Below are 11,606 nucleotides of genomic sequence, written 5' to 3'. Positions count from 1 at the left end.
ACAAATTCGTCTACTCAAAAAAGCTGAAACAACCGAGTTGGTATCACAAGACACTCAACTCAAACTCACAAAATCCGAAGATTTGAGGAAAAAGCTGAATGAAGAGCTTACTGTGCTTAAACAAGATCACCAAGTGCTTACTGATGAACAAAAAATTCTGAAGAAAAACTTCGAAGATTCTGACCTCCGAGTAGCCGAATTGGAGCTGGAAGTGGATACTTTAAAGAAGGATATCTCAAACTTACGACAAGCTCATGATGACACGGATTCAAAATATGTTGCTTTTGGCCATCAAATTCGTGGTTGGGTTGTAGACCAGGTGAAATTTTTCCACCCGAACTCCCCTTTACTTAGACAAAATTGAGACCTTCAACTTCATCCAAGACGGACGGCTATGTACTCACGATGAAAAAGGCTCTGTTGCTGTTCTTGCTGAGTGCCCCTCTGACTATATGCACTCCAACTCTGCGTCTGATCATGCTACTTCCGAGGATACTCCAAAAGATACTTGAAGGGGTGGAATGCCACCTTATTTTGTATTCAGTCTTATTTCTCCTGTTTTGTTATGACTCTATATTTTGTATTTTGTCCCATTAACTTGCTTTACTATTTGGGCTATTAAGGGTCAAGATTGGCTATCAACTTCTTAATTTTTAACAAGAATATTATGTTCATCATATTGATGTTACTTCTCAATTATTTGAAATTATCACACGATTAACTAATGTTTCACTTAACTAACATTTCACCATAAGCTTTTAAAGAAAGAAAAAGATTATGTCATCCCGCTTTCGAGTAAGAGTTAAACGAGTGCCCAGAGGGCCAATCAAAGCGGCCAGGGACTTTATCTTCTCGCTTCTGGGTATGAATTGAACGGGTGCCCAAGAGGCCAATCAAGGCGGCAAGGGACTTTATATTCCCGCTTCCGAGTAGGAATTGAACGGGTGCCCAAGAGGCCAATCAAGGCGGCAAGGGACTTTGTCTTCCCGCTTCCGAGTAGGAAATGAACGGGTGCCCAAGAGGCTAATCAAGGCGGCAAGGGACTTTATATTCCGGCTTCCGAGTAGGAATTGAACGGGTGCCCAATAGGCTAATCAAGGCGGCAATGGACTTTGTCTTCCCGCTTCCGAGTAGGAATTGAATGGGTGCCCAAGAGGCCAATCAAGGCGGCAAGGGACTTTATATTCCCGCTTCCGAGTAGGAATTGAAGGGGTGCCCAAGAGGCCAATCAAGGCGGCAAGGGACTTTGTCTTCCTGCTTCCGAGTAGGAAATAAACGGGTGCCTAAGAGGCCAATCAAGGCGGCAAGGGACTTTATATTCCCGCTTCTGAGTAGGAATTGAACGGGTGCCCAAGAGGCCAATCAAGGCGGCAAGGGACTTTATATTCCGGCTTCCGAGTAGGAATTGAACGGGTGCCCAAGAGGCCAATCAAGGCGGTAAGAGACTTTGTCTTCCCGCTTCTGAGTAGGAATTGAACGGGTGCCCAAGAGGCCAATCAAGGCGGCAAAGGACTTTGTCTTCCCGCTTCCGAGTAGAAAATGAACGGGTGCCCAAGAGGCCAATCAAGGCGGCAAAAGACTTTATATTCCCGCTTCCGAGTAGGAATTGAACGGGTGCCCAAGAGGTCAATCAAGGCGGCAAGGGACTTTGTCTTCCTGCTTCCGAGTAGGAAATGAACGGGTGCCCAAAAGGCCAATCAAGGCGGCAATGGACTTTATCTCTCTTAAACGCATCATATCATCAAAATTAAACAATCATCCATATCATAAATTCAAATGCTTCCAAGTTTAAGAACACCACGAGTTCAAACATAACAAAATACGACCTAGCACTACAATGCATAATTAAACTATATTAATAACTTGCCCAACGACTTCTCATTAAATCTTGTATCCTTCAACTGAAATACCTTTTCAACTTGGCAGCATTCCAATATCGTGGAATTGGTTTTCCATCTAAATGCTCTATCTGATATGCCCCCGTCTTGGTGGTCAGTGTTACCCGGTATGGACCTTCCCAATTAGCTGCCATCTTCCCATCACTTGCATTTTTATTCTCCACATCTGCCCGCCTGAGCACCAAATCTCCAACCTGAAACTCTCTTTTCACCACCGTCCGATTATACCTAGTTGCTGCTCGCTGCTTTGACGCCATTTCCACTAATGCTGCTTTCTCTCGCTCTTCTTCTAACAGCTGCAAATCAATCTTCATCATTTCACTATTCTTTTCTTCTTTTTCTTCAGATATTATCTTTCTTCTCCATGATGGCTCGCCGACTTCTACTGGAAGCATTGCATCAAATCCGTAAGTCATTTTAAAAGGGGTTTCTTGAATGCTGGACTGCACTGAAGTTCGGTATCCCCACAACACGTTGTCCAACTCTTCTACCCATCTTCCTTTACAATCCTCTACTCTTCTTTTCAAACCATTTGTCAAAATCTTATTGGCTGATTCTACCTGCCCATTTGGTTTACTCTACGTCTTTCCCCTTGATAATTTCTCCTTTCTAAGAGGCTTCTGGATATCTGAGATACTTGCTTTCTTCGAACTTCTGTCCTCCTATTCCCAGTCTGAGGTGGAGGTGATAACGGAATATAACTAGAAAGGGGAGATACATAACCTCTCTACCTATACCAGCTTTGTGGTCTATTCCTCTCAGATAATCCCTCCTCTGAATATTGCCTCCCTCTTCCTCCTTCCTGCTGTTGCCTGTTCCTTATCTCCTCCACCAACTGAATTAAAGTTTCTCCAATTGTATCTAATGATCGACTCCCTCCACTGGACCGAAAGGAATCTTCTTCGCCTCCGTTTTCTTCGTTCTCCCCCGCTCGCTCATCATGGTGGTTGCTTGCCATGACTCAAGAAAATGCGTAGGAATAGTTTTACCTTTCCCACAGACAGCGCCAAATGTTCTGGATGAACATTAATATTGGTTTGTTCTAATTGTGACTGTCCTTCTTGGGATGTTAACCCATATATTTGTACTCCTAGTTAGAATAGTTGCACTGTACGTGGAGAGAAGGTGGTTACCTTGGACGTGGATGAGTAGTTATCTGGGACGTGCCATCATGGCAAGACCCACCTCCTGGACTAATAAAGGAGACAACTGCCCCATAACCCGGGTACCGTTATCCCGGGTTCTTCCAACCCGTACCAGAGTAACTAACCCAGAACATTTATAATATTTTATGTTTTTTTATAAAATTAATGGGTATTATAAGTTTAGTTTATTTTTTTGTTAAATTATTGAATATTAAATATAATATACACTAATAAATCAAAAATATTATTTAATATCTAAACGTATCATAACGTGTCAAAATTTAACATTTTTTAGAATTAACACATCGTAGTGTCGTGTCGTGTCTCGTGTGACGTGTCAATGTCGGTGCAACATACATAAAGTATTAGTTATATAATAAAAATTATATTTACAAAAAAAAAAAAAAATTATGGTGAGAGAAAGTAGAATTTTTTTAATTTAATATTAATTAAAAATAATAATTTTAACTAAATAATTTTCCTTATTGATAAAATACTAACTTTTTATTTATTTGACCGAAACCCAACCATTGGGAATAACGGGGCAGGTCTCACCCGTTCTAATTTAAAGAACTAGTTGAAGTGAATGGGAACTTAAGAGCAACGATAAATGGCTTGTTCCAGTTTGTTAAAATTACAAAGCCACAACTCCTATAGTACTTCTATGATGTTACGTCTTTCACCCTTTCTCACCATTCCCTCTTCCCCTTCTTCTCTCTCATTCCCGTTCCGTTCCAACTGCCACGTTCCTTCTTCTTCTTCTTCTTCTCAAGTAGCCCTACAAGATCACCAACACCAACAACAACAAGAACAACCCAATCTTCGAAGCTCACAGCTGGTGGCATTGGAATATGAAGACCTCAATCTCTCCTACAACTTGGTACCCTTTTTTGTCTTTTTTTTTCTATTATTATTGCTATTATCATTATTATTTAGTGTTATGATGTATATCCAAAATTTTCAGGATATGGGTCATGTCAGGATCAGGCAACATGTTAATCCACTGAGCTCTTCTTTCTCTGTATGTTCCTTTCTCTATTCTAATTCTCTCGTTCCATTATTTCCTATATTCATATTCGTTTTATTATACACATGGATAAAATATATTTTTGGTCTTTAGACAAACAATTATTTTTAAATTAAATTGGTCCTTTAAGAAAAAAAAAAGTTTTAAATTTAGTCCCTATATTAGAGTTATTACAAGTTGATTTATAGGGACTAAATTGGTAATGAGTGCTACTATAGGTACCAACAATATATTTTAACTTTATATATAGAGGCAGGATCTTTTGACACCTCATCTGATAGTCGTTAGATCAAAAAATATCAATGGTATCACATACTTACAAATCAGAGTCATTGATATTTTTTGATCTAACGGCTCTCAGATGAGGTGTCAAAGGAACCTGCCTCTTATATATATATATATATATATATATATAGTCAGGATCTTTTGACTCTAGTATATTAATTTAAAGTTTTGATTACCAATTTTTTTTTTTTTTTAAGTTTTACTCCCCATGTTGGTCGTTGATTTTCCATCCATTTGACGGTTGTAGTTTATTTGGAATTAATAATTAATTAATAGATATAATTCGATAAACTACTACAGTTATATGTTGGATATATTAATAATATAGTCCAATAATATGTTCACATACTAGCCCAATAGGTGAAAACATGGTTATTTGAGCCCATATGAATGGAAGCCCAATAGCTTGCATTATTTATAGGATTTTTCTAAACCGGAGGTAATATTGTTGAGTATTCCCTATTGAGCATTCCAAACTTGATGCCTTTAATTAAACCCTTCTCTCTCAAATCCATAACCTCCAACATTATATGGATGAAAATTAATGACTTAGATGAGGAGTAAGACTTCTTAATGTTACACATGAGTCAAAAAAAAATTCTGCCATATATATGTATATATACATATATATTTATATATGTTTATTTATTTATAATGAATGGTATATTGATAAGTCATGAGGAGAACCAGGAACAGAAACCATGCATTAAAGGAGTCTTTTGTTTTCCACTAATGTGATTCTCTTGTCTGAACAGGTTCCTGCACAAGTACCTGACTGGAACCAGGTCTTTGCGGACCCAGCATTGCCACTCATGGTGGATATTGGATGTGGTAACCTGAATTCAGATGATAAATTTATTTATGCATTTTTTCCTTGATTGTTGACTGTTAGTCTGTCTGTTATGGAATCGAGTGGATCATGTATAAGAAAGTTGACAATGATAAAATTCTTTTCTTACATAATATATTTCTGAGGTTGGACTTGAACCCTTCTAATTTATGGAACCAAAATATCTTGTTGAAATTGATACACCAGTTATTTTTATTTCATTTCTGTTAGCATCATAATGCAATTAAGGAGTAGTTCTAGGACCAGGATCAAATATTCACTTCACTACTTGGAAATTTATGTATACTTACTTGTTCCAGCATATCTGTTGTTGTAAACAATGTCAGGCAGTGGCAGGTTTCTTATGTGGCTTGCTAAAAGAACTCCTAAAGTGAGAAATTATTTGGGATTGGAAATACGGGAAAGGGTATTGAAACCTTTTTCTTTCTGTCTCCTTTGGTTTGAAATGCCCTTGATAATTGCTCCCTTCCAGTTAATTTTGATTTCTTAGCTGTTGTGGCACATTCAGCTTCAAATATGGGGGATATCTTCTTGTATGATAATGCAACACTTCCATGTGCAGCTAGTCAAGCGTGCTGAGTTATGGGTAAAAGATCTGGCTCTCGATAACATGTACTAACCTAAACTTTACTTAAATGGTGAAGTAAAACATATATGTGCTTATTTTTATCAACACTGGAATAATGACTGTTGTTATGCTAAAATGCAGACATTTCTTGTTTGCAAATGCCACAATTTCTTTCAAGCAGTTGGTAGAATCATATCCTGGGCCCTTGTTGTTAGTTTCTGTTTTGGTGAGTTTATCTCCTTATATTAGGAATTCTAAGACATATACATTAGTATCTACCTTCAGTAAACTGTCATCTGCATTGTTTATTTTTTTTAGCAGTAGGCCCCGCCGAGGGACCTGAGGGATCCCCACTAGGGGCCTTGGGAAGTAGGGAGCACATTTAGGGGTAACTGAGCCCCCCCACCCCCCCTCCTCACCAAGCACCGCAAGACGAGAATTGGTGTCACTGAGCTAAAGGCTTGTTATTACATTGTTGTTACTTAAGGATTTTCCGATGAAAGGCCTTTTAATCTGGTTAAATGATTTTGCCCCCCACATGCAGTGTCCAGACCCGCATTTCAAGAAAAGGCATCATAAAAGAAGAGTTCTGCAGAAGCCTTTGGTTGGTGCTATTGTAGATAATTTAATGCCTGGGGGACAGGTATTTTTGCAGCATGCTTTACTATATTTTTAATTGATCTAAAATCTCGTATATGTGTTCATCTAGTGCTTTGGTGAATAGTATCCTGTCAGATTTCCTTCTTGCGCCATCTTATTTGAATTGGTATGAATGAGAAATTTTTGGTATTTGTTGTACGAGAGCTATGCTCCATACCCTATCTCTCTTCCTCTTTTTCTTCCAAGAAAATAAATTAAGAATGAAGATGGTGCATATGATGTTATGAGCATTTCTATAATTGTTGAAATGGATATGTTACCCTTTAATGGATTTTGAAGGAACTAAGAATGAAGGAGAAGAACATCATCAGGTTTTGAGAAAGTTAACTATGAGAGAATATTCGGCACAGTAGTCAACTTATGGTTATACTAATTGACCATTCCAGTTTGAATACAGTATAGGCAATGTGCTTGAGGATTTTCCGTTGTGCTTTGTCTTTACTGTGGTAATAACACATGGAATAACTGACACAGCTCTGGATTCTTGATAGGTAGGAACTACAGTAAAACGGTGTGGAATAAGGAAAGGAAAGGAAAATGAGAGAAAAGAATCGAAAGTTTGTTGAATTAACAATGAAAGAATACAAGAGGTAATCCTCTTACAAGGGATTTCTACCGTACACTGGCGTAGCCTCAGTTTACAACACAATACTCAAAGATGCTCTATACCCAATAGCCAATAGTGTCCATTCCTACCTGCTTGCTAGAGATTATTTATAATATTACATTGACATATAGGGATTGTAGGGAAAGAGCAAAGTAAGATAGCAAAACTTTCTATTTGAAAGTTGTCATTTGGTAAGTGTAATATGACTTTCGGTATCCCAACCTTCCTATTAAGGTTGCATTATCATCTTTTTTGCTGCTGGGAACTTTGTCCTGACTCTGGAATGTTGATATGCAATGGGAATTCGATTAATCATTTTCATTGTAGTTTTGTTTGAGACTTATGGCATAGTTATTCTCCCTTTTTTGTCATCTATTTACATTATTCATTTTCTTCATTGGATTCCTAGCTATTGAGGTTGGGTAGTTTGGATCCAGTTGTATGTGGGTAATGGACCTGTCGCATGACATGACAGCTGCATATAAACTAATTTACAAAGGTGGTACCTAGTAATAAATCATAACAACTTTATACCAATCTGATAAGAACTGAAATTCTGTAAGGATTAAAAGAAGAGAACAGAACACTCTTTTGGCCTAGTAAATGATATATATTGAAGAAGAAACCAATTACAGTAAAAAATGAGACAGAAACGAAATACAGAAGCTAGAACTACTACTGTTAAGAGTGTTAGTGTTAATAGTGTAGAAGTCCCACATTGAGTGTGTCTCTTTGTATTCCTCAATTGGTTTGCTATATAATAGCACCAATGTTGTGTAGTTTAATACAACAAGGATTACTATCATTTCCTCTTGTATCTATGATATTTCAACATGGTATCTAGAGCCTAACAAGAGGAATCTTAATCCGTTTAACTTAGTTCTATTTTCCATAATTTCAATATGGTTATAGAGAGATATCACCCTCCTTGAGGGATTCCAGTTGCTATTTCTTTTTCGGATTTTTCTTAGTATGCTCTGTGACTGCAGCTTAGACTGATCTGTCACATCAGAAAAGAATGATCCTTGGGAAGTTGTTGGGTTGACCACCGTTGTTGTTGACCGACCACCGTTGACAGCCGTCTCCGGCGACTTTTCCGGTGACTTTTCCGATGACTTTCCGGCGACTTTTTCGGCGATCCACCACCGTCTCCGACGACTTTTCCGACGACCCACCGCCGTCTCCGGCGACTTTTCCGATTCCGCGAAGCTTTGTTTTTTTTTAAAACTTCTTTCTTCCCAAGATGGAGTATTTATACTATTCATCATCCATCTTGAGGGGTAGCACTGTCCAAGTTGCTGATGTTGTCTCCGCTGATACCGAAGTTCCTCTTGAGGGGGAGCACTGTCCATGTTGCTGATGGTCATTCCAGCACAATTGTCTTTACCGATGATAATTCCGGCACTGTTTAAAAGTTCCTCTTGAGGGGGAGCACTGTCCATGTTGCTGATGGTCATTCCAGCACAATTGTCTTTGCCGATGATAATTCCGGCACTGTTTAGAAGTTCCTCTTGAGGGGGAGCACCGTCCATGTTGCTGATGGTCATTCCAGCACAATTGTCTTTGCCGATGATCATTCCGGCATCTTCCATGTTGATGTTCATTTCGACGCCATTTTTAGCACATTGTTGATTTTTGGTTTCTCATTTAGGAGATTTATTTTGATGTTATGTTACTTGGTCTTTCTTGTAATAAGCTTGTAGCATAGTCATGGGGAAACCACGGCTGCTCACCAACTGTTAAATGAAATGTCTGAGAGGGATCTTGATGCTGATGTCCTGGTCAGCTCAGTTGTCTTTGCCGATGATAATTCCGGCACCATCCATGCTCTGATGTCCATTCCAGCACTGTCTCTTTATCAGCTCTTCAGACTGATGGTCATTCCAGTTGATTTGTTGTACTTAGTCATTTCATTTCGTTGATGTAGCATTGTTGTTTTTGGTTCCTAATGGGAGTATTATTTATGTATCAAGTTTGTAGCATATGATCTATATGCTACAGCTTGAGGGGGAGTGTTAAGAGTATTAGTGTTAATAGTGTAGAAGTCCCACATTGAGTGTGTCTCTTTGTATTCTTCAATTGGTTTGCTATATAATAGCACCAATGTTGTGTAGTTTAATACAACAAGGATTACTATCATTTCCTCTTGTATCTATGATATTTCAACAACTACAATGAAAATAGCTATAAATTGCATAAGAAAAGGAAAACAATGAACAGCCCAGGTGCAGCTGCGCTCTCCCAAATCACCCTAAGGTGCCCAAGGTTCCAAATGCCCAAAGATGCCTCTCCTCCTTTCTCTGCTGCCTTTTAACCACTTCACCTTCTCTCCTTGACAACTCATCACTTCTAACAGAATTGGAGCCTTCCAACAACTTCACCTCTAGAATATTCGCTTTATTAGCCGAGTCATCCTTCCTAAATAATTCCCTGTGGCAATTCTTATGATAAACCATTAGTGGGGTTCCTATCACAATCATAATAATCGTCCATGGTTTAAATGTGCATCACCGGATAATCAAGACCAAACTAATACTAAATTAATCTCTTCCAACTATCTACTTTGATGCATTATCAAGGTCTATGCTTTATAAAATAGTTATTTTATCTGCAAGAGATCTCTGTGAAATATGCTTGAAAAACATCCAAGGGTTGCTATGTCTTAAATGCATGTACTAATACGTGCGAAAATTGTCAAGAGTAATGTCTTCTACTGCCATAAACCACTTGTCATTGTGACTAAGATATGTCGTAACGTACAGGTGTTGGTATTGGAGATAGATTAATGATGCCGTTATGAAAGTACCAATATCTTAAAATATTTTTTCTTTAAATTTCGTAATTTTTGCTTTACTTACAGTAGGAGATCTTGGGAGGTGATAGGAGAGGAGTCGCTCCATGGAAAGGAAAAAATGTCATGACAAGTCCTTGTGGGATTTGAACACAAATCCTGCAGAACCCTGAGCCTAATGGCAGGGGACATAAGGTTTGAATTGCCAGATAACTAGTAAGTTGGTGGCATATCTTCAATCTGTTTTAGAAGTCAAACTACGACTTTATGATGTTGGGTGAATGTTTCTTGGCATAGATTCTTCTTAAGGCAGGGAAGTAATAGTGTCATGTTTGTGGTTATTTCTGGAGCTTTTGGCTGAAAGTCACGTTTGTGGTTGTGTTGTGACAGGTGTTTGTACAGTCTGATGTGCTTGAAATGGCACTTGACATGAGAAATCAGTTTGATGAAGTTGATGCACTCAAACACATAGATGCTTTGAACCCTGCTATGTTGTGTGACAGTGAAGGATGGTTGTTAAGCAACCCCATGGGGATAAGGACTGAGAGAGAGATTCATGCAGAACTTGAAGGTGCAAAAATCTATAGAAGGTTGTATCAGAAGCAGATATAATTAGTCAAGCTTGATGATTGTTCTTCAACTATGAAGCACGAGGGGAACCTTGTCCATGTCAGACATATATGGAGTGGAACACTCATGTCAGACACAGTGCATCCCACATGACTCTTCAGATCTTAATAGGACACTTGCGATTTTATTGTGTTTGCTGTGTAACGACGAAACCAGAAAATTTTGTGAGGTGCGAAACTGTAACGTATATTCTTCTTTGAAGTTACAACTATCTGACCAAAAAAATAGAAATAATGTCCATATCTAAAGGTATCTATAAGTTTCAATAGGAAATGATCACTATTATATAATAAAAAAAAACCATAAATAGTGCTCAAACCTAAAGGAATATAATTAATTATTTTCAAATTTGTGTCGTGTTTGTGTTGCCAAAAAATAACACGAAAAAATTTATGTAGTGTTATGTGTCAACCTGCAAATAGAACTCACCTGTTTTAGTCTTCATAGATGTTATTCATGTTGTGTCGTGTCAACTAGTAAAGTAGATGAGTTTTGTTCATTTCAAATATTTTGTTTCATTTTCAAATTCGTGTTGTGTTTGTGTTAAATTAACATTATGTCGTATCAACCCGAATTGGTACTAGGGGTGTTAAAACAAGTTATGACACGCGAGTCGACCCGTGACACGACATAAAATTTCAAATTCTGTGTTCGGATTGATCCATAATAAAATTCATGCCGTGTTCGTGTTGGAAAAAATGACCCGTAAAAAATTTGTCATGTCATGTCAAATTTGTGTCAACCCATATTTTTTTCAAATATATTTTATTATTATTTTTTAAACTTTTTTAGATTTCTTTTTTATTTTTTTGGTCAATTACTATTTTGACTCTTAGTTTGCGTGTCATTCGTGTCGTGTCGTGTCAACTCGCCAAAAATTCATGTCGTGTTCGTGTTGAAGATTTTGACATGAAAAAAAAATTCTTTTCGTGTTCGTGTCTCCTGTATTCATGTCGTGTCAACTTTGTGTCGTGTCGTACGTGTTGACTCATTTTGACACTCCTAATTGATACCCCTAACTTATTTAGTATGTGTAGTAAAGTAGAATAAGTCTAGCCCTAAAAAAGCCTATTTAAAAAATTAGGTCTTATGCCTACTTTAAAATACCTAACTTATAAGTTTATAAGTTGGTCTACGTGACTATC

General features: G+C 37.9%; 1 protein-coding gene across 2 annotated transcripts; it reads left to right on the top strand.

The window, feature by feature from the left end:
* Positions 1-3,614: 3,614 nt before the first annotated feature.
* Positions 3,615-10,696, top strand: LOC133285642 (uncharacterized). Of its 2 annotated transcripts, none has more exons than XM_061482900.1 (8): positions 3,615-3,923; positions 4,008-4,064; positions 5,111-5,186; positions 5,532-5,611; positions 5,768-5,817; positions 5,915-5,999; positions 6,318-6,416; positions 10,222-10,696. In XM_061482900.1, exons 1-8 carry the CDS (start codon positions 3,654-3,656, stop codon positions 10,441-10,443), a joined length of 939 nt encoding a protein of 312 aa, XP_061338884.1. In that variant the 5' UTR covers positions 3,615-3,653; the 3' UTR covers positions 10,444-10,696. The 2 variants fall into 2 exon arrangements, with proteins under 2 accessions (XP_061338884.1, XP_061338876.1); XM_061482892.1 differs by having other exon boundaries at positions 5,714-5,817.
* The last annotated feature ends 910 nt before the right edge of the window (positions 10,697-11,606 follow it).

Source organism: Gastrolobium bilobum, unplaced genomic scaffold, assembly GCF_033153095.1.
Source record: "Gastrolobium bilobum isolate Gb01-03AN ecotype WA unplaced genomic scaffold, APGP_CSIRO_Gbil_v1 utg10055, whole genome shotgun sequence".
Lineage (NCBI taxonomy): Eukaryota > Viridiplantae > Streptophyta > Magnoliopsida > Fabales > Fabaceae > Gastrolobium > Gastrolobium bilobum.
Note: the sequence above shows the minus strand (reverse complement) of the source record. Positions and strands in the feature narration are given on the sequence as shown.

What these genes read in the sequence shown, in the direction of transcription:
- LOC133285642 (XM_061482892.1), top strand. Translation starts at nt 3,654, where the DNA reads ATGGCTTGTTCCAGTTTGTTAAAATTACAAAGCCACAACTCCTATAGT. An exon ending in CATGGTGGATATTGGATGTG is followed by an intron (nt 5,187 to 5,531) that starts GTAACCTGAATT and finishes AAACAATGTCAG; the next exon opens with GCAGTGGCAGGTTTCTTATG. An exon ending in GATCTGGCTCTCGATAACAT is followed by an intron (nt 5,818 to 5,914) that starts GTACTAACCTAA and finishes GCTAAAATGCAG; the next exon opens with ACATTTCTTGTTTGCAAATG.